Raw genomic sequence first — 24,924 nt, forward strand, 5'->3', positions numbered from 1 at the left:
ATGAGGATTCAAGGTGAACGTTGCTACTACCACGCTTCACAAATCAGTGGGTATTATGATCTGCCGTGTGCCCCAATTTTTACTCGTTTGAAAGGACCAAGATAATACAGCAGGTTAGCGCTTTGAGCCCAATTTGGGCCAACGGCGTTGTCACTGCATGACCGTGTACGTGGAGCCACGCGAACTTCATCAGTGGCTGTGCTGCACACTTCAATGCATGGTGGCAGTCTTTCGCTTTCTTTTCCTTCCCTTCAATAATGTGGCTGCCATGGTCACTGCTGGCCTTGTCTACATATTATTCCTTTAGCTTTGCTCTTTTATCCACCAGACCGCAATATGACACTCACAACTACTATGTCCTCGAGCACGATCCCCGCATTTCATCGCTGGACGATGTATCACACCTCCTCCAAGTCCAAGTCGTGGAGCCTATAAAAGACCTCGAGAATATTTGGTTGGTTAGATCAGAGAGAAGTGAGCAACAGTTGAATAGCAGGGTGGTCGGCGGGGACCATGTTCTCCAGAGGTATAAGCAGCTCCGCCGTGCTGCCGGGGATTCGTCAGTGTCACGTCGGTCGAGTACGGTGTCTTCTGTGCGACATCTGTCGCGACAAGAGCCTCGCCAGCGTGTTAAGCGAGCACCACCAGCTGTCAGACCACCTCTAGAGACTTCTGCCCGGAACGTTGCCAAGCGTCTAGGCATACAGGATCCGCTCTTTGACCAGCAATGGCATCTGGTAAACGACGAACACCCAGAGCATATGATGAATGTTGTACCAGTGTGGGATATGGGGATCACAGGCAAGGGCGTCATTACTTCTCTCGTGGACGATGGATTGGACTATGACCATGATGACTTGAAAGACAATTTCGTACGCCGCCAATCCTCTTTGATTGTTCTAGAATTCACTTTCCTGTTTGCACAGGATGCGCTCAACTCGTATGACTTCAACGACCATCAAGACCTTCCTACACCAAAACTTATAGATGATCATCATGGTACGCGGTGCGCCGGACAAGTTGCTGCGGGGAAGAACAATGCATGTGGTCTCGGTATTGCTTATGATGCCAAGGTCGCCGGCGTTCGTATCTTATCTGGACCGATTTCCGACGTCGACGAAGCAAAGGCGCTCAACTACGGCTACCAAAATGTATCCATATACAGCTGCAGTTGGGGACCTCCAGACAACGGCCAGGCCATGGAAGGGCCTTCCTACCTCATTCAGAAGGCGGTGGTCAACGGTATCAACAAGGGCAGAAATGGCAAAGGCTCTATCTTTGTTTTTGCTAGTGGCAACGGTGCAGATCATGGCGACCAGTGCAATTTCGATGGTTATACGAACAGTATCTATTCGGTCACTGTGTCTGCCATCGACTTCATGGGACTCCATCCATATTACTCAGAGCCCTGTGCAGCGAACATGATCGTTGCTTATAGTTCAGGGTCGGGGAAGCACATAGTACGTTCATATTGGGTTTTAATTCCCTTAGACCTTATCGTACGCCAAGGTGACTACCGACAAAGGTCAAGGAAAGTGTGCAACTAGCCATGGAGGGACCTCAGCTGCCGCGCCAAATGCGGCAGGAGTGTTTACTCTTGCTATAGAAGCCAGGTATATTGATCTTAGTCAATCCATTCCACTGCTTCTGACCCACATGATAGACCCGACTTAACCTGGCGTGACATCCAACACCTTTGTGTTGAGACAGCACGCATGGTTAACGAAGACGACGAAGACTGGGAGACAACAGCAACAGGACGCAAATATAGCTATAAATATGGCTACGGCGCGTTGGACGCATACCTCTATGTCAAGGCCGCACAGGAATGGGAGCTAGTGAAGCCACAAGCGTGGATTAAGACACATACCGTGCAGTTGGAAAACGGTACGATGGAAGAAGAAGGCAAATATTCTGGAGGCCAGTTTATCGGCGAGGGTGGAGTGACTAGCACAATCACGGTAACGGAGGACATGGTGCAACAACACAATTTTGAGAAGCTCGAGCACATTGACGTCAAAGTCTGGATTTCTCATCGTCGCCGGGGTGATGTTGAAGTAGAGATAGTGAGCCCGAATGGAATTAAAAGTATACTGGGAGGTAAGCGCAAGAAAGATACAGATCACACAGGATACCCAGGATGGAGATTTATGACCATAAAGCATTGGTGAGTGTTTTTTTTTTTTGACAAGGGCCTGGAAAGTGACAGTGCTCGCAGGGGAGAAAATCCCATTGGCCATTGGACGATCAGGGTTTCTGACCAAGGGAACCCTGAGAACAACGGTAGTTTCCTGGGCTGGAATATGATGTTCTGGGGTTCCGCCAAGGATGTAGCTCTAGCAACGCCTTATGAGCTTCCACCAGAAGTGACCGCGTTTCCCCCCACTGAGGATCCAGACGCCGATCTTCCTCCTACGACCACAAAAATTTACGATAAGCCTACCGTTCCGCCGCAGTCATCTCCGACATCTACTATATCCGAAAGTGCTAGTGCCTCGAGCACTCCGACAGTCGATGAAGGCTGGTTCAATAGCCTGTCGAACCTTGTGTCGCATCCCAAATGGTTCTTTGGCGCTATCGGGGCTGTGGCCATCTTTGGCATCGGTGCTCTGATATTCTTATGGCGGCGTAGGCGTGCGGCGCGCAGAGCCAGGCATGCCGATTACTCTACCATCCCAGGTAACGAAGAGCTACAGATGAGCACAGTTGGGTCAACATCACAACGGCCACGGACAACCAAAGAATTATATGATGCGTTCGGGGAGGTGTCGGATGACGAGGACGCCGATGAGGAGACGCATTTGCGTGGAGGGCACCCATTATCTGAAGGAATCGGGTTCCATTCCGGTTTCCTGGATGATGAAGAGCCTGAATCTGCTGGTGGGTCGGGGCCCCAACAACAGTACCGCGACAATCCTGAAGACGAGAGTCGAGTTGACGTAACAGAGAAGGAAAGGAAGCCTTCTCCTGAAAGATCTGCATCCACCAGTCCGAGTCTTAGCGGGGATGGTAGTTGGCAACATACCAGCGAAGTATAATATGATACCTTGAATTGCCCACGCCAGAAAACATACTTACGCATAGAGGATCATGATATTGGTTTGCGTGTTATTCATTCACAGTGTCTCTCCGTTCTCTTGTCGTGAAACTAATGGACCATGTCCGTGGGTGCCTGGAAGCCCGCAGTTCGAACTGGACGACGATTTCGAGCGATTTGCAAAGTCGGACCGCAGCAACTTGGTACTCCACAGATAGTCGGCGGCTTTTACGATACGGTTGTTGTTCTTGCCGACCATGTGGACTGGCATATTGGTGGGGCCCATCACAGATAAGCTGACTGCCTGGGCTGGTAGTACCAGACCAAATCTCACTCCTCATGGTTCCCGAATGACTTATCGATGCTTGTCGGATTGCAGCTCAGTCGGACTATCCGTGCATATTTCAAATGGTACGACTGCTCAGATCTCTTTCCTGATCAAATCGATCACGATAAGTGCCAGTCAGCTAGTAGTATCTTTACCTCTCGTCACCGCCGCGGCTGTGCCATGTGGTGCCTCCGAAGGTTGGGTATATATACCGCCCTCTCATATCCTTATTACTCGACGTTTTCTCACTCCGAACCATGACAGAAACCAAAAAGGATTTCAGTACTAGCGTCTCTGGGGCACCCATTCAGGATGATGCTCGCAATGACATGAAGGTACACTGGTTCCGTAGTACTATATTTCAGATTCTCGTAGTTGGCGGGGTGTTTTTCTGTGTGAGTGCTTGTCGTTTTTCCTTTATAGTGAAGACATGTTTAGGTTATTTTTTCTACCATTTAGGCCCCGGTGTGTACAATGCTCCAGTGTCATTTCTCGTCTAGCAAGTTTATAGAGCATGGCAGGGAATGTACAATGCCCTAAGTTCATTGGGTGCTGGTGGCCTCGCTACACCATGGTATGCCAATGCTACGGCTGCTGCTGGATATGGTTCGTCTCCTCCGGTCGTCCCGAAGATGTATGTGTTGACATTGTTTTAGTGTTCATGGCGGTCCTCTGTATAGTTGGTGGTATTATTGTCAGTAAGATCGGTGTTCGATGGGCTCTTCTGGTGAGTGTGTCCCTCTCCTGTATCTCCACAGCATGGAACTAAGTGTCCACGAGATTGCAAGCACTGGTGATATCATGTAAGTACTCTTTCTTGCCGTGATCCATGCTCCGATCATCCGATTGAACATATCTCTAGTTACGCTGGAAGTCTTTATCTCAACTCAAAGAACGGGACGCAATGGTTCTTGATGTTCGGAAAGTTCATCTTGTTATGTCTGTCCTGCTTTACTTACAATTACACCGCAGGTTCCATCATTTCCGGGATGACTGATGGTCTCATGTATTCGGTAGAAGGTCCCATTATCACTTGTGCGCACTTCTCAGTATATTTGTTTTAAATGCGTTACTAACGCTCATTTCGCGAATTACAGCATACCCCGAGGAAGACAGACGAGGGCGTATGCTCGGTCTATGGGTGTTCATGCGCAATGCCGCGCCCGTCATCGGTGGAGCTATCATCTTTGGACTAAATTCCAGCATCAACTCGACCGGTGCAGTTTCTTTGAAAACATACCTTGTCATTATTGGTATCATGTGCGCTGGGCCGTTCATCGCTCTTTTGCTGTCAAATCCCGAGCAGGTACAGCGGAAGGACGGCGTTAAGATTGCGCTAAGGAAAACTGGGTGGATCCAAACTTTCACTGAGTAAGGCAAATCTTCATCTTGTCAGCTGGAAGTCCTTAGATCCCATTACATAGATGGTTCCGTGTCGTCTCCAACAAACATGTGGATCAGTTCTTTCTCACTGCTCTGCATCCTCTCACCTTCAACCTTTATAGATGCTACTTTTGTGTCCGCTTTTCTTTACGTCATGGTTCTACGGTTCATACATTAGTACTTTGCAAACACAGTACTTCAATGTCCGAACCAGAGCTCTCTGCGCATTTGTCATCCCTTGGGGTGACATTTCTGGAGGCTTCATGATCGGATATTTCCTCGACAGCAAGCGTTTTACTGTCAAACAACGAGCGCGGTGGAGTTTCATTGCCTTGATGGTCCTGAACTTGGCTCTCTGGTTAGCTAGCTTTCATATCTCTGATACATTACTCACTGGTACACTTTCAAGGTTATGGGCAGCCATCGTTACTAAACAATTGGAAGACACAAAGCCCGAAATTGATTGGACTTCAGGGTCTTTCTTTGGCCGGACCTTTGCGTTGTTCCTACTTTTTGATCTAGCCACTATGGCGACACAGACCAGTTTGTACTGGATTATTTCACATAGTATGTTCCTAGTTCATCTGTGTTTTGTCTCTTCACTCATTTCAATCATTAGTGTCTGGCGATTTTCTATCTCTCTCGTATATGACGGGAACCCTTCGAGGTGTTGAATGCGCGGGCCAAGCCGTCGCATATGGTATTAAGTCGAGTGACACAACTGATTGGCTATCCATTGGACTTAACGTTGGACTGAGTAAGTCCTCTTTATCTCTTACGTGAGGCATTATTTAAATCGTGACCATCTATAGTTGTTTTTTCGTTACCATTTGCATGGGCAGTCATCCGTAAGGTTGGCGTTGCCGAATTCAACATTATTCGGATCGCTGAAACTCAGGATCGGGAATCAGTAGTAGACTCAAAGAGTTTGTCTGATGATGAAAAAGATAATGTATGATGGCAGCGACTGGCTATTCTGGATTACGAGGCTGTGAACGCGCACTGCAATCATATATAGTGTACGATACACTACTGATAAAGCACATTCTTAGAAAATTAGTGTGGGAAAATCAGGCTACCAGTGAATAGGCACGTAACTCATAAACTCGGTCCCCGCGAACATTGTTCCAGGTTTCAATCATGAAGTCCAGTATCGGAGAAGATGGTTCAATAAGTCTCCTCCGCTTCTCTCTTTCTTCTTGGACATCGCCAAGATTACCTAGGAACGGCTGTACGAGATCCATAAATGCTAGATAGGCATCATGATCATCACGCAGATTGACGCGCTTGAGGTCTTTCAGGAGCGGACCCTTTTCAATTGTTAGTGACACAGCAACAGGAGAATTTGGTCTACTGACCTCGTTTGTGACAACTACCATGAGATTGTCGCCTCCGTTCTCCTCGCCCAGTTGTAAGAACAGACGGTATTGATATTCTAACGCTTGATCATTGATATCGCACGCTACGCATCCCTTATACATTGGCAGAAGGCTGGAACCAGTGTCAGTATACTATACAGTCCAAAGGAGCGCAGATCTCTTACTCTTTGTTACATCTCGTACATCTTGTCATGACACAATCTTGGAGCAGTTTGGGGAAATAACTGGCTACTTTAGCCGTCAGGCGGAATCTGTGGGGGCATTTGGCGCAGGCCTGCATCTCGGATATCGTAGCTTTCTGGTAACCTTCAAAATCCTCACCCAGCTCATGGTGAGTTTCAGTCGACTGCCTGGCTTGCCTTGAGGAAGAATGTCAATATGTTATAAGCTTGAGATGAAGAGGTAGCATACTTCGTTTGACCCGTAGCTTCTGACTTGGTGGTTAGTTCGCCTGTTTCTTTTACTGTTGTGTTCTCAGTCTTCAGCCGGACCTCTGTCTCGACTGCTACTGATTCGGGCTTGGAAGTTGGTTCGCTTTTCCCAGAGTCCGAATCGATAGTAGGGTTGTTTTGAATATCGATCTTTCGTCTGATGTACGCCAATATCAGCGTTAGCCTGAAGAACATCAGGTAGTAGGCTTACTCCAACAATTGTGTTTTCATCTCCATTTGAACAGGATTCCCATCTACCAGCTTTTCAATCAGGCGCTGGTTACCTCCCAAAAGTCCCTGAAAGTTCTCTCCACTATATGACTTCCTCAAACGCAAATTCTTGATCGATAAGATCGCCCCAACCTCAAACCTTTTGGCCATTTCAACCTGCCCTTCGGTCAACTTGATCGGAATAATGCAGTGTTCCAGACCGGAGGCCCAAGGTTCATCTAGTCGGGGAAGTAGGCCAAGACGAGTATAGTCCGAGACGTAAATGAATGAACCATGCGTGAAAGTTGCGTGAACGAGCTACTATACTCATAAGTAAAAATAAATAAGAAGACATAGACCCGAACCTCGACAATGCAACAGAAGAATTCATCTGATTTCACTTCTTGTACTAAATCGTACTTGGACTGATACTCTATGGTATCATTGCCGCTCTGCCAGCGCTTCCTGCGCCTATACGATGAAATAGGTCAGGAAGGGAATCCATTCACAAAGGTGATGCTTACTCTAAAAAATCTCGTAGGTGTATATTGTTTTCGGCGTCCTGCTCGTTGAGTGGGGAAATTTTTGACTCCTGGATTTTTGCTTGGAGATATCCCCCTTTGCTGATGATCATCCGTACGTTCTTCATACTGAAAAGTTCTCCAGTTTGCATCCCCTTCCCGAATTCACGTGCGCTATCCCACATCTCGATTTTTAGCACGGTTTCTGACAGAGCTTTTGAAGGACACCATTTATATTGTACTGGTGTGAGCTGTTCATTCTTGGTGTAGTCAGTGACATAAAGATCGTATGGCTGATTGGCCGCTTCGCTTGCATATCCATAGAGCACCTAGAAGCCTGTTAGCGATATCCAAGCGGGGAATAAATACAACTACTTCGACTGTACAATCAAAGTAGCCATTCGGTGAAACAAGAGGACCTGCATCGCAGATGAGCCTGTGCTGACGCTTGGATATTTCAGCAGAGAAATTTTCGTTCTCCGTCATCTCTTCGCCAATTTGATGAATGGTGCCTAGGTCTTCACGCCTCTTCTCCAATACTGCGCGCCACCAAGCTGTAAGTTTAGAACAATATGCAATTTCAAGTGGCTGGGCATCGTAGAAAGGAGAAAATTGGACACCCGCACCATCCTCTGCTAGACCTTGAGAAAGAGGTGCTCCCTCTCGGTTGTGATCTATCTTTCCCGTCTCTGGCTTGTACACGGCCCACTGGAGCTTGTCGTGATAACCTATAGCAGATGGACTTTCCATATATTCTTTCAACTATACCAATCTCAGTCACACATACCAGTAGAAATTGAGATATACATCACCTTGACGTTCCGAAGAATTATCACGTCGTTCACCTCAGGGCGCGGAAGCCATTGTTCATAGGTCCTCGCAAAACAGTTGACTCGGTATCTCTGTGGATGCATTAGACTGCCGTCTTCAGGCGAGCAGATGCTCGGATCCACTATCATAAAGGAACTGGACCAATCTGCAATGGCTCTGTCAAAGTGAAAATGCTGTGTAGGACAACACCGCACCTCCGGAGTATGTCCTAGATGGATTGGTCAGGGACCATACAACGCCTATGATGTTACGCGTTCCCTTTGTTGCTTGCTTCAAGGCCGTGTATCGTTTCTGAGTGAAGAAATTCATTATATAGCATTAGTATACCATGCTTATTACTTACGTCTCCAAAGCGCAACCCAGCGACCATGGCGAGAGAACCGTCTATTAGCACCTTGGCAGTCATTTCTGAGTTGGGGGATCTCTCTGGCGCAATGACATGTGGGTCAGTTACGGCTTTCTTATAATAATACAGAAGCTTCACCTGGAGAGACGTTGGTATCGACAGTCGAAGTTAGCCCCAAAGAAGCTACCTTGGAACTATCTGATTGAGCAGGACCGGTGCTGGTGGCATTGGTATGTGATTCGGGCTTTGAAGACGATTCCCTAGATGCATCGTTGTGTTTGTGTGTCGCAGGCCTTGTTTCGTCGTCCACCTGAGAAACCTGTCGATCATGATGCTGTTGGGCTCTCAAAGCTTTCCTTTGTTTCTTCGTCAATTTTTGGGGTTCCTTCTTCTCAGGGGGCTCAACAGCTGTATCGAGTTTAAGCTTCTTCACAGGAACTGGTGTGGTAACCGAGACGGTTGATGCACGCGAGCGTTTTCTTCCAGCGAGAAGTGTGGGTGTGTCTAAGTCAATGAGCTTGGGTGTCTAGACACGTTGTCAGATATTTAACACGAAGAACTTGATGATTATGCTAACCTTCGGAGTTGAAGGAAGGTCTGCCTGAGAAGCTGGCGTGCCGAACCTCTCCCAGTTCTTGTTGATGGAGGGCGGGGCGGCTGATAAGGATGAGCAAAGAGGAAGCACTACAGAAAAAAGAAGTCTCACGTTTCCACAGCCAAGTATCAACAACTCGTCCGTTGTTTTTTGCACCCCGGTAGGACTTGACCACCTTCATATGAATTCCTGCTGTGTATTCCAACCGTATTGGAAGTGATCCTGAAATACTAGACTTCTCTACATCGGTGCGAACAGTTGCCCCTTCCAGAGCAAGCGTCAGCTCGTCCCGGGCGCCCAGCTCAAGCCCCTGCGCAGAAAGAGTGTTGAAGCACTCTCCCGTAAGGACAACTTCGAAATACGCCACACTTTCGCTACCAGGACTTGCACGAATTTTGAACTGCATTTTTTCCTTATCTTTATTGTGCCATATCATGAAGATGCTCCCCGATATATAACCAGAGTCGTCTGGACTGTTTTGCAGATCCGTAGCAAATCTCTGCAGCGATGTGTCGTCGAATAGCGAAATATTACGCTGGCGCTTTACGGGCGTGAGGCACTCCTCGACTGAACGCTTCATGGTGAATTCAAGGCAACGAATATGAGGACGAGGGAAGGGTCATGGATATACATAAATAACGCGGGACAAGCAAAAGCAAACAACTCGCGGTCATCGTGTCAGTCACCTGACCGGAGCTGGATGGGCTTCCAGAGGTGGCCAATTCATACAGTCATACAGTCCTATCGTGCGACGGAGGTACTGTTCCTCTTGGTGAGTCGCTGAGCACTGCGGCTGGTCTGTTCGAAACTTCCAAGTAAATTTTGCCCCTCGGATCCACAAAAGGTTTATCCCGTGTTGTCGCTTCTTCTAAGTTTGCTCCTAGTGTTTTGAGATTAGATTCGTCTGAGGTACAAGCCATCCCCGTTCTGAGTTCTGAGTTCTCTTCCTAGTCGATCAAAGATGCAGGCCAGCGTTATCCGATACATACCAATACCCTCAACCTCACTCCCTGCTATTTCGGTCTAATCCGGATTGCCATCGAAGGACGAAACCAGAGACAGCAGATTTAATCCGATCTCACATATGGTACAGATGCTTTACTATCATTCTGTCCTGTATTCTGCTAAGGAAGCCTATTCTTCGTCTTTGTTTTCTGAAGGTACAGAAGGAGGGAAATATTCTGGAAGTAAGTCCCTGGTAAGCAGTCAGCTACATATGATGCATCTAGTACGAAAGAGCTCACTGATACACGTCTCGATCTTTGTTACTCCACACTACGAATATAACCCGTTCCAGCTGATACAGAAAATGAGCCCATTTTTTCATGTCAGATGGGGGATTCAAGACCAACCGTCGATCCAGGCTCCGTTGCTACAAACTGACGAACCTCGTTCAGCGCTATATGGGTAGCATCTTTGATGGGATAACCATATATGCCCGTAGATATAGAAGGAAAGGCCTATACACGGGAGAAATGTCAGTATTTGCATCCAACGGGACGACAATGCCACACGATATGTTTCAAGGAACTCTTCGCAGCAAGCTCCAAACTGGTCCTGTAGCACGATGCCAGTTGCGCTGCCTTTGTCTCGATATCCCTTGAAGAGTATATTGGCCCAACGGTATGTATGATATGCTTTCTGTAGATGTAGCGTTGCAGACATTATGTGGTAGAGTTGATGCTACTGACGACGGAAGCCTGTATCCTTTCGTAACCTTCGATTCTCCTGTTTCGCAGCCGTTCAAGCCTCTACCTATACAAAAAGTCAAAGTCGCCATCAGCGGCAGATATCGAGTTCAGGAGAGGTAACGTACACTCGTCCAAGAGATCCTTGCCTGCTGCAGCATGAATAGCTCCATCCACTAGAAACACAGTGTCAGCAATATTCGAAATCATTTTGAATGTTGCAACTACCGCCGCCACCGCCTGTAAGAGAAGTATAAGGAGACCTTGAGCAGCAACTAAGATCGCACACGGCCTACCTAGGAGGCTTTTGTTGGCTGCGTTCACAATCGAATCAACAGAAAGCTGCGTTATATCTCCCTGGCTTTGAGTCATCATTCAGTGTCACCATTCGACTTTTCGAGGCCAAAAGCACTCACAAAAGAGATATCCTATCAAGTAACATTGAATCGATGGGAAACTTTGGCTTCTCCACGGCCTTGATCACTGCCAGTTTGAATAGCTGGGCCAGAGTAGGAATCTTTTCGAGTGCGATGGGCATGTCCTCCGTATCTGTATCGGATCCGTCACTAGGCGAGGGCGAGCGAGGCATTGATGTCGTGAGTCAACAAGGTGCTTGCCCTTTTTAGGATCATCAACTTGCACTCTTCACTCTTACCACCATGTCACTCATGTGCACTCCGACCCCGGAAGGTAGCCGAGCCAATTTTCTTCCTACGAATAAGGAGGGGTATTCTGAACTACAGTCACTTTATACGTGGGATTCTATTTCTTGAAGTAATTCAGCCATCAATAGGATTCCTGGTCGACCGCCTCTGCGTTCCCATACACGACCGATAAGCCCTTCTCACAGAGTTCCTTCCACTGGTTCAAAAGTATTTGGTCATGCTCAATAACCAACGGAGCTTCCAAACAAACCTCCTGCAGCAAGACACACGGAACCCCAGGAGTCGATATTCTTTTAGCGCGACGCGGAGTGCCGGTTGTCCTACCTGCTGATCCTGTTCTTCTTGGCCAAATCAACGCAACAAGCCCACCCAGGGCCTCATCGTTATCTTCTAACGTCGAACGGTGCAAGTCAATCCTTTGCAATCTCGGCAATACATTGGTCCCTTTGTTTCCTCGCTGGGAATAAACGAGACCTTTGAAGAATGCAGAGGGAATATCGTCGGCGCCGATGATCAGGTTTTCGAGCAGAATGAGGGACCGTAGGAAGCGCCCAAAGTCCTGGCAGTCCTGTAGGTGTGACAATCAGCAACTGATATCAAGTGTGGTGATAGTATAGGAGGCGCTAGCTGGGAATACTGGCCCCGCGGTGGGAACAAGGGACATTCGCAGCGCCTCGGGCACCGGCATTTCAGCGTCACGCATGACCTGAGTGGCGCTCCCACGACCATAATCGATAGAGAAACGTTCAGTGATATCGAGGTTTCGTAGATTGCGAAGAATGACCGCGTCTTGGGTAAATTTCCTTGATTTGTCGCATTGAATCGCGAGGCTTTCTACTAAAGGCATAGGTATCAGGGCCGAAAGGTGGACATTGTTTGTCCCATCCAAAGCCTCAAATCTGAGCACGCCCTCCATCGAGAAGAAAGACTAAATGGTTGGTCCACGCCAGTTGCGTGCAGCTCGCTCAGCTTCGAAGCCATGGAGAACGCGTCGATGGTCGCTGATCCTTCCGATATTTGCCTTCTGATATAGACCGAAAGACCTTTTAATCCTCCCAAAAATCCCTTCTAAGGGGACAAAGCCTAGAGCGATCCGTACAGCATGTCAAAATCGACCTCTCGCCAGCGCGACGCAGTGGGTACCAGCATCCAAAACAATTGATCCTTGGAGATATTCCGCGCGCTCTTAATTCTCAGAGAAAGAGGGTGATCGAGAGCGCGTCCCAAGTATAGCCCCAGCATGAATGTAAGCATGGCATCTTTAGTTGTGTTGCCGACAGCAGAAAATGATAGGCAGATGCAAGACCACATCGCCGGAGTGTGCATCGCAACTCTCCTCCACTTGCGACAAGGTCCACGGACATGCCCCCGAATCCAACGAGTTCGTTTCTGTGACTGGGAATCGACGCAGTACTTGACTATTCTTCTCAGGATTTCCTCGTTGGGTTTGCGACTGGCATGAAGCAATGACTGAGCATCTGTAATATTCGAAATAGCTTGATTTCATTCTTTAACCAAAAAATCCGGAGCGTCTTTCGTCCCTTTGATTCGTCGATCTAGGTCGGCGCCGCCCCTTTGAACTATTGATGGCAGGCCTTCTTCTATCTTGGAAGGTGGTACGTTGGACTGGGGCAATGCTTCAACATATCTGGTCCGGACTGGATGTGTGAAGGCTGGGATGAATTCTACAAGATCCGCGTCGAACAGCGATTTGTCCGTTGGAACGCTGGCGAACATGGAGGTGAACCTACCTATACTAGGTCAATAATGAATAGATTATAAAGGTATAACAGTGGGTTTACGTTGTTTGTGGCCTTTCGGAAGGAAAGTTGGTACGATGACTCGGAGAGAATTTAAAAATATGAAATTGAACGCGTTCAACTTTGAATCACGTGAGATTATCTCTCCGCGTGGCTGCTTTACACAGCCATTGATCGGTCCCTGACACCAGGAACCAAGATCTTAGAAGTTAGATCGATGGTTGATTTAGGCGGGTCACGACTGGCAAAGAGCATCAAAGTTGTACTACGAGACAAGACAGGGAAACAGGGGGAAATGTAAATCTTTTCTCCTAGATTCTTTCATTTCCCCTACTCGTCATTATCCATCTTCGACGACAAAATCCTTTCCACAGTCGTCTGCCCACTAGGGCCTGCATGTGCAGACGTTAGACCAGCAGCTAGAATTCCAACCATTCCAGTGCCAAGCTTCTCATCAGAGTCGCGATGTCCTCTATGATTTCGTCGGCCACCCTCTCCTTCGTCATCAGAATCAGACAACTCTCCATCGGCCTGCCTTCTGGAATCTAATAATCTCTTGTGTCGACGGACGTCAGGAGGTATAAGTTCGTCATCATCGTCATACATATCGTCATCGTGAGGTAAAGACGGTATATCTGTGGGTCTAGGTGAGTACTCTGCCTTAGCACCTAGCCCCTGTGCCAGCTCACCCTGCATCTGCACGCTCGGAGGGCCACCCATATGTCTCAGGTTGTCAAAAATAATTCGCTTGACTCTATCCAGATATGTACGCGTATTGAGATCGTCCGCGTTTGAAGGCTTAACATTCAACTCATATTCTGGACCGAAGTACTCGTAGTATTCGTTTACCGGGATTTCTAACAAAGGTGAGACATGAAGCTTGAAGGGCGACCAGAACTTTCTCAACGTACTCGGACTCAACTCAACGCCTACCGCTATGCCGGTTTCGTAAGCCCATGCGCGGCTCACATTCCGCATGGTGTATCCGCCGCCACCAACAAGAAGTAAAGGTCTGTTAAACGACTTCACAAATTTTACGCAGTTGGCATGTCCTTGAGGCCTTGCTCAGTAATGCTCAAAGTATGGAGAATTTCTGCACCTTTCATCGAGAGATTGAAGCTTCCTATCTTATCTCCGGACAGGGAATCGGTCCCACACTGCAGTACTATCGCCGAGGGGTCAAAGGTTTCAATAACCTGTCTGATCACCTAGTCTCCATCATGGACGCGTGTCGATCCTCAACGATTAGTGGACTTACTGGCTCGAACACTGACTTGTAATTCTCGTCTGATATACCATCCCTCAGTGGGAAGTTCATGGCATGGTATTTCCCCTTCTGGACACCAATGTCCTATAGATATCATGGCGGTTGTCATATGTCCCAAAGTTGATTCATTAAGCACTTACCCTGAGCTCTCCTGTTCCCGGGAAGAATTCACCATATTTATGGAAGCTGCACGTCATGACACGGTCGGTAGTGTAAAACGCTTCCTCCACACCATCACCATGATGTACATCAATGTCAATGTACAGCACGCGTTGATGATATCTGCCCGTGACCTTAAGACGGAAAGAGTGAAAATAGGCTAAGTGATACACACCTCAACAGCTCGAGGACACCCAGCACAATATCTACAGCCGATCTTCGAGTCTGGAAGAGACCGACCCAAAAACGAGATACATACCGTTCACATAACAAAATCCACTGGCCTCGCCTTTCTTGGCATGGTGGAGACCTCCGGCCCAATTAATGGCTATATCGCACTTGTCACGACTGAGCCGAGCAGCACCCTCTGTTTATTTGAGTGGGTGTACCAAGCGGCAACTCGAACGCCACGTAAGCGGACTCACCCATAGAGCCACCTGCCGATATTGAGCAGTAGTCGAAAAGTCCATCAAAGATGGGACAATCGTCCCAAACGTTGACTGGATTCCCTTATTCGTCAGCAATCCAGAGAAGTGGGTATTGAAAATGATTCCAACATTTGTGCTGCTGCTTAACAAACGACTTCATGTTGCTAGGCGTAACGCGGTTGAGGAAGTCAATATATTCATCAGAATGAAACTGCGTCATTTCGCGTTTTGAAGCTGGCTTTGCCCGCTGGTATTCTTCGAGTGAGGAACCGCTTCCATCAGAGAAATTTAAGAAGTAGCGACGTACGAAGATTTCCATTTTCTTATAGAGACCATAGTTCATCACCAGTGAATGGCACATTCGCACCCTTGTAGGCTTCATCCTGTATATAAATCTGGTCAATACGAAGCCGTCTCATGTTTCTAGGCACTGACGGATGACCCGGACCATAATGAAACCCTCCGATGTCGGAATCAAAAAAGTAGCACTACAGCAATCAATAGCCAAGGTCAGAAGAAAGGTTTTCTAGCATGCATATAAGCAGAGGAGCGTACGACGCGTTTCTTTTGTGATTCACCGGTCAGAGATTCCATGTTCGAAGTATCAGGGAAGAAGAGTTACTAATCAACATGCGGAATCAGAATCGAGAAATAATGAAATGCCGACGAAGCGGCCTAACCAGAATTATGTCTGCCACTTTATGCCGGAGCTTATGTATTCGTTAGGCGCACTCAAGTTAGGATATAGCGCTGCTACCCAGAGTCTTCCGACTTGAGAATTGAATACGAGGCCTCGAACTGATGATTGTCCTAACTGGCGTATGATGAATCTGCGCTGCGGGAGGCCTTTGCTAGGCCTATTTATAACCATTCCATCAAGATTTGCTCAAACAGCGCCTCACTGCTTGGACTTCAATGGAATCCATGACAGTGACGAATCTTTCGTCTTCTTCAAGTTCTCTTTCTCAATCACAGAGCACCGTCTCCCAATCGCATTTTCATTTCCGAGATTTATACTGACTACCAACGAATTAAGTACGTAACAGGTATCATTAACACACCTTCAAGTCGGTATCAACGATTCATAAAAACCCTTAGAAGTACTCTGGAACACCTCCAATCTGCCTCCCAACGCAACACCATTTGCCCTTAATCTCAGGATCCCCCACTGCACCCACCAGTTATCGGCGTCATCTTCCGCATCATACGAGAACATGTGCTTGATTTCCAGCCACCATTCAGCTTCCTCAGTGTTAAGAGCATCTGCGGCTGACAGTACACTTAGTCCGGCATCCCGCTTCGCCCTCATGGTTTCATCGCGCATGATCTGTTCCTCTCCAGGAGGAAGCGTCAAAAAGGAAAGCAATTCCTTTTCTCTCTGCATGACGAAACTGCATCGAGAATGACGCAGATCTTGGAAAGCTTCTAGAAATATAGGTATCTGATCACTTGAGTGCAGGTGAGAGAACAGCCTCCCAAGCGTGGCACCATCTTCGGCACACATCGCATAACTCTGGACCGCTCCGGGCTAAGAGCGCAGATGAGAAATGAATTATACAGAGTAGAAGGAGGAGTATTACCAAGACGGGATGTGCTGCATCACCAATCACGACCAAGCGTCCACTCACCCATTCGTCGAGAAGCGGACAATCAATGATTGGGACGTATGTAAATGAAGTCGCCATCCTTGCTAGTTTGCGTAGCCTATTATCGACTGTTCGAACTCTGCTCCAGGTGGTAATGATATTGACCCTACCTTTCGTCTGCCGTAGAAACGAAATCTTGGATATCTTGACATGCAGCCAATGAGGGCTCTTCAGTTGGACCGAACACCAACATAGAATAATCGCTGTCACCTCCCTGGAACGACATGTGAAAGGGAAAAAGTCGTGATAGGATATGATACTCACTGTTGGATAGAGGGCAGAAGAGTAGCCATTACCACACCAGTTCGCCATCGTGACCTGTTCGAAAGAGAAAAGGGTGAGCTCTAACTGGCATCATTGCGCAGCGCACAAAATTACAGGTTCATCGTAGAGGTAGTCCAAGTCGGGGTCATTGATAATACTGTTCCGATGTATCGTGGCGCTGGAAGCGATCAGAACGACAATTTATAAAGCAAAGAGGAAGAGGCACCTGAACAACGACATCCCGCTGGGTCGCTCCTCGCTCTTCGGAAACACGCGGCGCGTTATCCCGGATGGACCATCGGCACCCACAACCACGTCCCCCTGCAGGACCTCGCCAGAATGTAGGGTTACGCGACCACTTACGGGATCAACGCTTGTTGCTAAAGTATTAAAACGAATTTCTGTTCCGCGACTTATGGCAACATCGTAGAGAAGCTGTAGAAGCGCAGAATACTAAAGACGCAGTGATATTCAGACAGATCCATTTGAGATTAAATATGTTTAGTGAACGCACATGGACGGTGAGAAATTCACCCTTGGTCTCTTTCAAGACTTCGGTATCCCAGATATGTTCTCCAAGCAATTCGCCGGTCTCATCTGCTGCAACAGTCAGATGCGGGGATGACCCAACAGGCAAAAAGGGAACACACATATGTACAGCCGTAGAGCTCGTGATGTCGCCGCAATTTTCTTTACTTCTTGTTCAAGACCCCAATGATAAAGAATTTTCGAAAAATTTGGAGCCATTCGGATCCCACCCTCTGTCTTCCCCTTTGTCAGTACTTGGATGGGCACAGTCCTGCGCACTCACTCCTTGTTCTAGTGTACCGCGTTTCTCTATAACAGTAACCTTATGGCCGACGGAGCTCAAGGCTAGCGCCGCTGTTAGCCCTGCTATGCCGCCTCCAATGATAACAAAATTGATCGTTAATTCGACCTGTGATCGTTGAGATGTTAAGTAGTTCAATAGCAGCGATATCTCGGACCGTACCATGTACAATGAATCTTTTTCTTGTCGACTTGAATAAATGAGAAATTGTGGTATGTGGGGAGAGAATAAGGGTAAAGGGCTTGCTACAAAGGGATGCTGCTTCCATCAGGCCTCAAGCATGAATATATGAAGGTTGGAGAAGGAAGCACGGGCCCGGGACTTCGAACATGATGCAATTGAACAAGATATCAATGATGCTCCCGGTCAAATCGCAACAGTCGTAAAAGGGTCATGGCCAAAAGTAGAAAAAAACGATGCTTTTTGGCTAGAAAGGGCCATATTTGATGGTGCAAATGAAAGTAAAATAAGTACAGCTCAACGTATTAGTACGGAAGCAGAGCAGAGACTCCTCGGAATCGAGCGGAGCTTCTCGGCACCAGCGGCATCGGTATGGCCGATCATCTGTGATCTCTTCTCGATTCCTTGATAACCCAAAGACAGCGATGGGTGCGCCTTCACCTACGCTCATGAATATACACGTACTAAGAAGTCACAGGTATAACACTATGGATAGTACCATCTTCTGCATGTGTAGCTAAACTGAAGCGTATCATGAATGTCCGCCCGGTACCGCCTACTGCATCATCCTCATCCTATCTTCGATTCGATCCACACATTACTCTGCTATCCCTCCCTGCAAATTCCTCTCTCTCTGCGTCTGTCTTGAGAGATGCAGTATCAAGTATTCAGCTGTCTCTTGACATAAAATTCATATCAATCGATATCGGGACGCACTTCTTTCGATCCGTGTACATTGCCGCGCAATTGACGCCAGAGCTCGAGGAACTGCACATGCATGTACATAAGAAGGTCGGCGTGGAACCAAGGACACCAAAGTATCCACACGTGTCGTTGTGCTACATCACAGACGAGGATGCGCAGCAGGGAGAGAGAAAGGCTTTTTATCGGGCAATTGAACCCAAGATACGAAAGGAAGACGATGGCGTTAGCATTGACTGCGGGGAGCTCACCGAGGAATGGATGAGTAGATTTGTAGCAAACGAAATTTGGATTGCAGAATGTAACGGTCCTGTAGATGACTGGAGGATTCTGGACAAGATTCCATTGCAGTTCGTTTGACAAAAAATTCTCTATGTTGATATCTATCAGCGCTCGGAAGGCTTCAACCTTAGCACTTAGCACTTGGCTTCGAGCATGTTTTTCCTCACCTGACTTTACCTCACCTGACTTTAAATAGCTTGTCTAGCACCCATTGTCAGCCAGATAAAACTTACCAGATATTGCATCGGGTATTTTATTCTTCAGTTTATACCATTTTTGCATCTGAAAACATCTACACCATTTCTTAGCAATTTACCCTTAAGCTTGTTACCTCGTCGATCGATTTGGGCCTTTATCAAACCCAAGATAAGATTTCCGAAATTTGCAGTGAATTCGCGTTCTGACTCGAACTTCCACGGCTACTCAATTTCTTGCTCTGAAACTAAGGACATTTTTCCCGGTTCTTTCGTACATTCGATAGCTCTGTCCGATATCTGCCTCACCAGTCCCAGCACCAGCGATTGAGTAGCTGGGATCTTCACTAGCAGGTACTCAAGAAGTATGTGGTACAGCAATGTCGTCTCTGGACGCCGATCTGAGCTCTTATTTAGTACAGTATCAGTACGAACGATAAGAATTGATCCGCCGATTTCCTCGCATGAGTAAGTTGTTACTCCATGAGACGTACAAGGAAGCATATCTTTCGATGGAAAGCAGCAAGCAATCGATTACGATAAATTCATTGTCCAGTTTGGTACCCGAAACATAGACAACGTCATATTAGAGAGGTTCGAAAATTTGACTGGGAAGAAATCGCAAATCCTCCTTAGGCGTGGATCGTTCTTTCTCACATAGGCACGTCGGCCCTGCATATGTTCTTTGTCGAGCACTAAAAGTTAGTTTGACAGAGAATTTGACAAGCTTTTAGATTGATATGAGCAGGGAAAGCCCATCTTTTTGTACACACGGCGTAACCCCAGTAGCGACAACCACGCATCTTGGCCACATGATACTTTTCGTGTTTACAAAAAAGTGCCACGGAGCTTTGGCAGACGTCCCCTGTTTGTTCGCTCAATTGCGGCCAGATGGTTGTAAGACGTCTTTGATGTCCCACTGGTGGTACAGCTCACAGGCACGCATCTGGCATGTTTTACTTGAATGTTTCATCTGATTGACGAAAAATTCCTATTCAAACAATCGCTAAAGCCGTAGCAGACCAAAACGTTTGGAGGACAGAACGCCCGAGATATCGTCCCTGTTGGCTTCGACCTTTCAAAAACATTCATATTTAGCAATTACGATTACACCTCAGGTCCCTTTTATGAGAGTACCTGAAAGATCTCCCTATAGATCACTTACAGCCTAGCCAAGGCTACATTCGGGTTCAAGTTTACCGACTCTGACAATGTCGGTCAAATTCATTTCGCTGCCATCCAACCCCCTACCTTCTCCACTTTTTTCTACATGTATATGACACTATCTCCGACATCCCTTTCCTTATTCCTTGAGCGATCAACCAGGATCTGTATTTCCGTCTTACAAGATACGTCGTGCAGAAACTCAGGTACCCGAAACCGATGACGCTACGTTCCAAAAATTGCTCCGCGCTACAAGGAGCCCAGACCAAGAGAAGCGCCAGCGATCCCAACTCCTCTAGCTACGTGGGTGACAAGCTGGTGCAGATCGAAAACAAGATAAACAAGCACGGGGTTTCAGGTGGCGGGAGAGGAACATCGCCGGTTGGGAGGCAACACCGATGTAGATGTTAGCTACCAATATCTGACGGGCTATTGGAGGATGATGATGAACTAGCAAAAATTGGAGGTCATCTCTTCGGAAGGTTAGACCGTTTACGGGATACTTCCTATCGGACTACCGGGACGTTTGTTGACAGGAGAGCTAAAAACTAAGTGTATCGAGGCCTTGCTGCAGAAGTTCGTTGGGGAATTCCAGGAGAAGCGGGCAAAGGTCACAGATGAGACCGTCTCAGCGTTCATGGACGCCAGCAGTGAGATAGCTGCTACCACGGGGAAGGTTCAGACCGTGAATTAGAAATAGATCAAAAAGAATATACAAGTGTTGTAAATCGTCTTTCTCGTTGAAAATCAAGGTTGGATGCCTTGCATACCTACAGGCACTTACATGCTTCGATGAGTATCCGTCCAATACATTTGTAACAATGTTTCGACACAACTTATTAGTGCTAAGTATTACTTATGTAGCTGTTTGGGTATCGATGAGAAAATAGGCTACTTTACACCATGAAATACAAAATCGGAATCACGAGAGTCGTCAGCGCTATTAATACCTTTCCGAGGACCAGAATCAGTGTCCCAGTCAATATAGTTCTCAAAAGCCTGATGTATTCTGGGAGGCAGAGGTGGTTTCGATGAATGTATAGGGCTCATAACGGTTCCGTGACTCTCGTCGTCTAGCTCGTCAGAGTTCGTAAGACCACGGATTGGCACGATCCCTGGTCGAGTGGTGGAGAAGAGAATGACGTTGAATAGGCCAGAACATGAAAAGCAAACACTTGCAAAGGCAGTGGCGCTAAAAGGTACGTTCGTCCCTCCAAATTCAAGCCACCGAACAACGGAAACAGGAGTGACGGTGCTGATATAGACAGCCGGGTAGCTGTAATGAAGGATGGCATTAGCAAAAACAATGGACATTCTCGGGGCGACAAACACTCACAACAACATCTGTGTTGCAAGGCTCTTGGACCGTCGAGCTATAGGATTGTTTACACGATGGAATGTCTCCACGATCGCCGACCTGTGTCTGAAGGTAATCTTGTGTCCATTGACAACAATGAGGCCTAAGAATTTCAAAAATCAGTGTATAAGATCTCAGAATAAAGGACGGTGTCCATACCTCTGATCATCAAAGCAATCAAAATGTAGCACACAATGTTCAGGACGGCCGTAGTCCATACCCACAAATATTCCAGCGTAATCCTCTCCGTATCAAAGGCATCCGTAATCCAACACCCTGAAGAGACGAGATCAATGTGGCCCGGGGGAGACAAGGCTTGGGAAAAACACGCACAATACTGAGTACTTCCATAATAATTTTCACCACGATGAACCCCTAGGCTTATCCCAATAATTAAAGCAATAAATATCCAGATCCCAGCTATGACAAAAAGAGCAAGTTCTGGGCGCAAATAGAACCTGAAAACAAGAACCAAAGAAGTGTGAATAGCGATAGACTAGGTCCGTTAGTCCTAGTTGTCACTAGATGAAAGTAGGTGCGCACTAAAGTCCTGAAAAATGTGGTAAGAATAGTAATAGTAACGTTAGATCGACGTACGAAAGGGCCACTCCAACATCCCCTATCTGTTTTATGATCCCTGGCACAAAAATCAGAACTGTACGAAAAGTAGGTCACACTTTTCTCACCTTGGGCAGTACAAAGAGGACCGTCTGTGACCCGCTACGAAGCGGTTCAGTATCGGTTAACGCATGCCAAAACCAGGCAGGACCACACACAGAGTCAGAAACCCATTTGGCGTTCATTATAGAGCCTATCACAACTACTCAGCACCGAGAGGTACTGGTTGGGACTTGAGCACACCTATGGCTTGGATAAAATCGCAGACCAAGAGGTTCACAAAATAGTAATGAATGTGTGTCGAGACATGCCATTTTCGAGTTGCACCTGTCTTAGCAGTCACAACAGAATACTAGGCGCGAAACCACCGTCAATGGAACGGGCAAGATACATGGCTACTTAGCCTACCCCAATAAATGCCAAAAGTGAGGAGACCGCCGTTGCTGACAGACATGCGAACGCAACGATTATAATGAGCCCGGTCCGTACACCAGAATCAAAAGGGAGATTCGAAGATGACATCCTGCCGCAGAGGCAGAAGTCGAGGCGACGACCACAACAGTGGGGGGAGGAAAGTGCCAAAAGACTCCCGAAGATCGTTATGCAATTCTTTAAATGACCACTGATCTAATCATTGGGTAGGAAATGCATGTGCACGGCTCGTTGCCACACAACGTACCTGCCCTTGATGCTGTGTATTTGCATTCTTGAAGTGGCAGTCGGTGACTGATCCATGCGGCCAAGTCTAGAAGTGCGGTAATGCGTATACCCTTCTGTGGAAAGCTCGAAAACAAACTCCACGCACAAAACGTCGGAATTGAAGTTGCGTGCACCACGTACATCATAGAGGAACCTGGAAACATTTATAACATTCCAGGCGTTAGCTGGATACGCATCAATACAGCGGTCAGCGTCTTACGCCTCGCACGTATGGCCTACGACGCAATCATGTAAGAGCATGACAGGTCACTAGACACAGTGAACAAGCGTGCAACAAGTAACAGACCGTCACGATCCCTGATGTGTAATGATTGCTGATGAGGGTCGGCCAGTTTCACAGTTCACCCACCTCCCCGTAGCAGTAGCTCGTGGAGATAACGATGTAAACTTTTATTCGCAGAGACGATGGGCGCCCGGGCCCCATGGACTGCGCTGAAGGCACACTTGTCGCCGTTCCTGGATCCAGAAAGTCCTTTCACCCAAGAGCATGTGTCTATCGAACGGTCGGCATTCAGCAAACGTGACGGCGTATTTGGATACCAGTCAATACGTACTTGTCCTTTGGGAGTCAGTTCTAGTGGAGATCTAAGTCAATAAAAATTTGTGCTTTTCCGTGGTGAAAGACATGATATTTTTGGTGCTATTCCTTGAGAAATTTCTCACTGTAGGACCGTGCGCTATAACGGGGACCTAGGAATCTCGAGCTGAACAAGTTGTGTAAGTCGACTTGACTATAACTGCGGCAGGCTCTAAGCGGTAGGCTTGACAGACTCCGCCATTAGCTCTGTCGCTTCCGAGTCGGGACACTCGGAAGAACTTTAAATTCAGCCGTATGGTAGAACCTGACGAACAGAGAGGCATGGTCGCAGTTCGACCTGTCGATTATCAAAAATGGACTGCTGCTCTTGCTTGCCCTCATCTCCAGTTGAACACCTTCAAGTTTTGAGGAGCCCGGGTCAGAGAAGAATTGCAGAAGTTACCGATAGCCTTCTGTTTGACATTACTGAAGAATTTTGTTCACTCCATTTCTAATGCAATTTGACTCCACTTATACCGTGCCCAAATATCAACTATCATTTAGCAAGGGTTGAGTGCACTAGGATCTACCCATTGCACGGTCGTTGGAAAAGTAAAGGGAGGATCTTAAAGGGTGTAACCAAGCTAAAAGCCCAGTGTAGATAACAAAATGAGCTGGTAATGGGAGGGTACAGTTTGCCGGTCAAGCAAGATTGGCAGCCGTAAATCTGAATCTTAACAACACTACGAAAAAAATGCGAACACAGAGTTGACCATCGTCTATTCCGTTAGACGTTGCGCATGGTGATTTGAGGAGTCTTTACCTTTTGATTCAGAAGACAAGAAAAATTGATAGCCATGAATCAACCACTGAGGCGTATACGGACATATTGAAACAAGAAAAGTAACTAAAACATGGTGATAGCAATTCAACCAGAGCCGTCGGCATACCAGCCTACCCTACCAATCACCAATGTTCGCTACACAAAGAAAACGAGTTAGAATGCATCCGAATTAACGATCAACTGGTTACTACTCACTCGTATTCACCTTGAACGTGCACTCTCCTGGATTTAAGGCGTGGGGGTGGCTTTGGCAACGACAGAGGTAACGCCGCCAATGACAGTGGTCACACCTCCAACAACGGAAGTGACTCCTCCTACAACAGAAGTGACTCCTCCTACAACGGAAGTGACCCCTCCTACGACTGAAGTGATGGCAGCGACTTCAGCTTCGATGGCTTTGGACGCCTCCGACAAACCGGACGATTCAATAGTGAAGAGGCCTCCGAGGGTAACTTCTCCACCAAGGGAGATGACCAAACCATCTCTGGCCTCAAGATCTTGGGACTCAGCCACAGCACTGGCCGTAACAGATGGTGCGGCGGCGGAGGCGGATTCTTCGGCAAGGACGCCCCCGATGAT

At 47.4% G+C, this 24,924-nt stretch overlaps 11 protein-coding genes across 11 annotated transcripts in view; 4 read left to right on the forward strand and 7 right to left on the reverse strand.

Moving 5' to 3' along the window:
• Positions 1-42: 42 nt before the first annotated feature.
• On the forward strand, positions 43-3,166 carry BT62DRAFT_753701 (uncharacterized protein). Its single transcript, XM_043182154.1, has 6 exons — positions 43-46; positions 95-872; positions 927-1,460; positions 1,510-1,613; positions 1,664-2,167; positions 2,219-3,166. The coding sequence occupies exons 2-6, from the start codon at positions 258-260 to the stop codon at positions 3,036-3,038; spliced, it is 2,577 nt and encodes an 858-aa protein (XP_043041603.1). The 5' UTR covers positions 43-46; positions 95-257; the 3' UTR covers positions 3,039-3,166.
• A 528-nt stretch (positions 3,167-3,694) lies between these two features.
• BT62DRAFT_891070 (MFS general substrate transporter) lies at positions 3,695-5,706 on the forward strand (the record flags this gene model as incomplete). Its single annotated transcript, XM_043183051.1, has 11 exons — positions 3,695-3,764; positions 3,879-3,971; positions 4,022-4,100; positions 4,154-4,168; positions 4,228-4,400; positions 4,463-4,736; positions 4,790-4,817; positions 4,871-5,106; positions 5,158-5,315; positions 5,368-5,505; positions 5,561-5,706. The coding sequence occupies 11 exons, from the start codon at positions 3,695-3,697 to the stop codon at positions 5,704-5,706; spliced, it is 1,410 nt and encodes a 469-aa protein (XP_043041604.1).
• On the reverse strand, positions 5,679-9,702 carry BT62DRAFT_992980 (uncharacterized protein). Its single transcript, XM_043190374.1, has 14 exons — positions 9,173-9,702; positions 9,044-9,123; positions 8,605-8,992; positions 8,464-8,546; positions 8,315-8,411; positions 8,102-8,265; positions 7,665-8,051; positions 7,293-7,618; positions 7,134-7,239; positions 6,770-7,086; positions 6,539-6,715; positions 6,292-6,486; positions 6,107-6,239; positions 5,679-6,058 (listed from the first exon to the last, which is right to left on the reverse strand). The coding sequence occupies exons 1-14, from the start codon at positions 9,639-9,641 to the stop codon at positions 5,819-5,821; spliced, it is 3,162 nt and encodes a 1,053-aa protein (XP_043041605.1). The 5' UTR covers positions 9,642-9,702; the 3' UTR covers positions 5,679-5,818.
• Positions 9,703-10,063: 361 nt separating this feature from the next.
• BT62DRAFT_947030 (A1pp-domain-containing protein) lies at positions 10,064-11,455 on the reverse strand. Its single transcript, XM_043188006.1, has 9 exons — positions 11,166-11,455; positions 11,046-11,110; positions 10,978-10,989; positions 10,878-10,925; positions 10,753-10,816; positions 10,576-10,702; positions 10,414-10,521; positions 10,306-10,358; positions 10,064-10,256 (listed from the first exon to the last, which is right to left on the reverse strand). The coding sequence occupies exons 1-9, from the start codon at positions 11,336-11,338 to the stop codon at positions 10,196-10,198; spliced, it is 711 nt and encodes a 236-aa protein (XP_043041606.1). The 5' UTR covers positions 11,339-11,455; the 3' UTR covers positions 10,064-10,195.
• Positions 11,456-11,535: 80 nt separating this feature from the next.
• BT62DRAFT_1074615 (uncharacterized protein) lies at positions 11,536-12,330 on the reverse strand (the record flags this gene model as incomplete). Its single annotated transcript, XM_043179034.1, has 2 exons — positions 11,536-11,982; positions 12,052-12,330. 2 exons carry the CDS (start codon positions 12,328-12,330, stop codon positions 11,536-11,538), a joined length of 726 nt encoding a protein of 241 aa, XP_043041607.1.
• Positions 12,331-13,415: 1,085 nt separating this feature from the next.
• On the reverse strand, positions 13,416-15,880 carry BT62DRAFT_1074616 (histone deacetylase complex, catalytic component RPD3). Its single transcript, XM_043179035.1, has 14 exons — positions 15,709-15,880; positions 15,584-15,649; positions 15,464-15,516; positions 15,336-15,411; positions 15,158-15,275; positions 15,026-15,100; positions 14,860-14,967; positions 14,776-14,806; positions 14,582-14,723; positions 14,433-14,525; positions 14,274-14,382; positions 14,086-14,226; positions 13,864-14,031; positions 13,416-13,809 (listed from the first exon to the last, which is right to left on the reverse strand). Exons 2-14 carry the CDS (start codon positions 15,620-15,622, stop codon positions 13,505-13,507), a joined length of 1,458 nt encoding a protein of 485 aa, XP_043041608.1. The 5' UTR covers positions 15,623-15,649; positions 15,709-15,880; the 3' UTR covers positions 13,416-13,504.
• A 125-nt stretch (positions 15,881-16,005) lies between these two features.
• Positions 16,006-18,238, reverse strand: BT62DRAFT_930192 (FAD/NAD(P)-binding domain-containing protein). The gene is made up of 10 exons (XM_043185878.1): positions 17,930-18,238; positions 17,750-17,875; positions 17,589-17,703; positions 17,453-17,535; positions 17,165-17,391; positions 17,053-17,116; positions 16,939-16,992; positions 16,785-16,888; positions 16,609-16,732; positions 16,006-16,556 (listed from the first exon to the last, which is right to left on the reverse strand). Exons 1-10 carry the CDS (start codon positions 17,930-17,932, stop codon positions 16,092-16,094), a joined length of 1,365 nt encoding a protein of 454 aa, XP_043041609.1. The 5' UTR covers positions 17,933-18,238; the 3' UTR covers positions 16,006-16,091.
• A 129-nt stretch (positions 18,239-18,367) lies between these two features.
• Positions 18,368-19,180, forward strand: BT62DRAFT_754032 (uncharacterized protein). The gene has a single exon (XM_043182155.1). It carries the CDS (start codon positions 18,482-18,484, stop codon positions 19,007-19,009), a length of 528 nt encoding a protein of 175 aa, XP_043041610.1. The 5' UTR covers positions 18,368-18,481; the 3' UTR covers positions 19,010-19,180.
• An 851-nt stretch (positions 19,181-20,031) lies between these two features.
• On the forward strand, positions 20,032-20,983 carry BT62DRAFT_1074618 (uncharacterized protein; the record flags this gene model as incomplete). Its single annotated transcript, XM_043179036.1, has 3 exons — positions 20,032-20,670; positions 20,701-20,817; positions 20,852-20,983. Exons 1-3 carry the CDS (start codon positions 20,509-20,511, stop codon positions 20,981-20,983), a joined length of 411 nt encoding a protein of 136 aa, XP_043041611.1. The 5' UTR covers positions 20,032-20,508.
• A 117-nt stretch (positions 20,984-21,100) lies between these two features.
• On the reverse strand, positions 21,101-23,160 carry BT62DRAFT_992985 (uncharacterized protein). Its single transcript, XM_043190375.1, has 12 exons — positions 23,070-23,160; positions 22,944-23,009; positions 22,673-22,787; positions 22,508-22,616; positions 22,423-22,457; positions 22,333-22,366; positions 22,244-22,283; positions 22,190-22,196; positions 21,980-22,142; positions 21,806-21,922; positions 21,626-21,749; positions 21,101-21,565 (listed from the first exon to the last, which is right to left on the reverse strand). The coding sequence occupies exons 2-12, from the start codon at positions 22,997-22,999 to the stop codon at positions 21,181-21,183; spliced, it is 1,185 nt and encodes a 394-aa protein (XP_043041612.1). The 5' UTR covers positions 23,000-23,009; positions 23,070-23,160; the 3' UTR covers positions 21,101-21,180.
• A 1,413-nt stretch (positions 23,161-24,573) lies between these two features.
• The window catches only part of BT62DRAFT_918563 (uncharacterized protein), a gene marked incomplete at both ends in the record, with an annotated part of 709 nt that continues 358 nt past the window's right edge, over positions 24,574-24,924 (reverse strand). The window contains one exon of the mRNA XM_043184091.1: positions 24,574-24,834. Within this exon, the coding sequence (XP_043041613.1) occupies positions 24,574-24,834 (261 nt within the window). The remainder of the gene's footprint in view (positions 24,835-24,924) is intronic.

This window comes from Guyanagaster necrorhizus (assembly GCF_019112545.1).
Source record: "Guyanagaster necrorhizus MCA 3950 unplaced genomic scaffold BT62scaffold_8, whole genome shotgun sequence".
Classification (NCBI taxonomy): domain Eukaryota; kingdom Fungi; phylum Basidiomycota; class Agaricomycetes; order Agaricales; family Physalacriaceae; genus Guyanagaster; species Guyanagaster necrorhizus.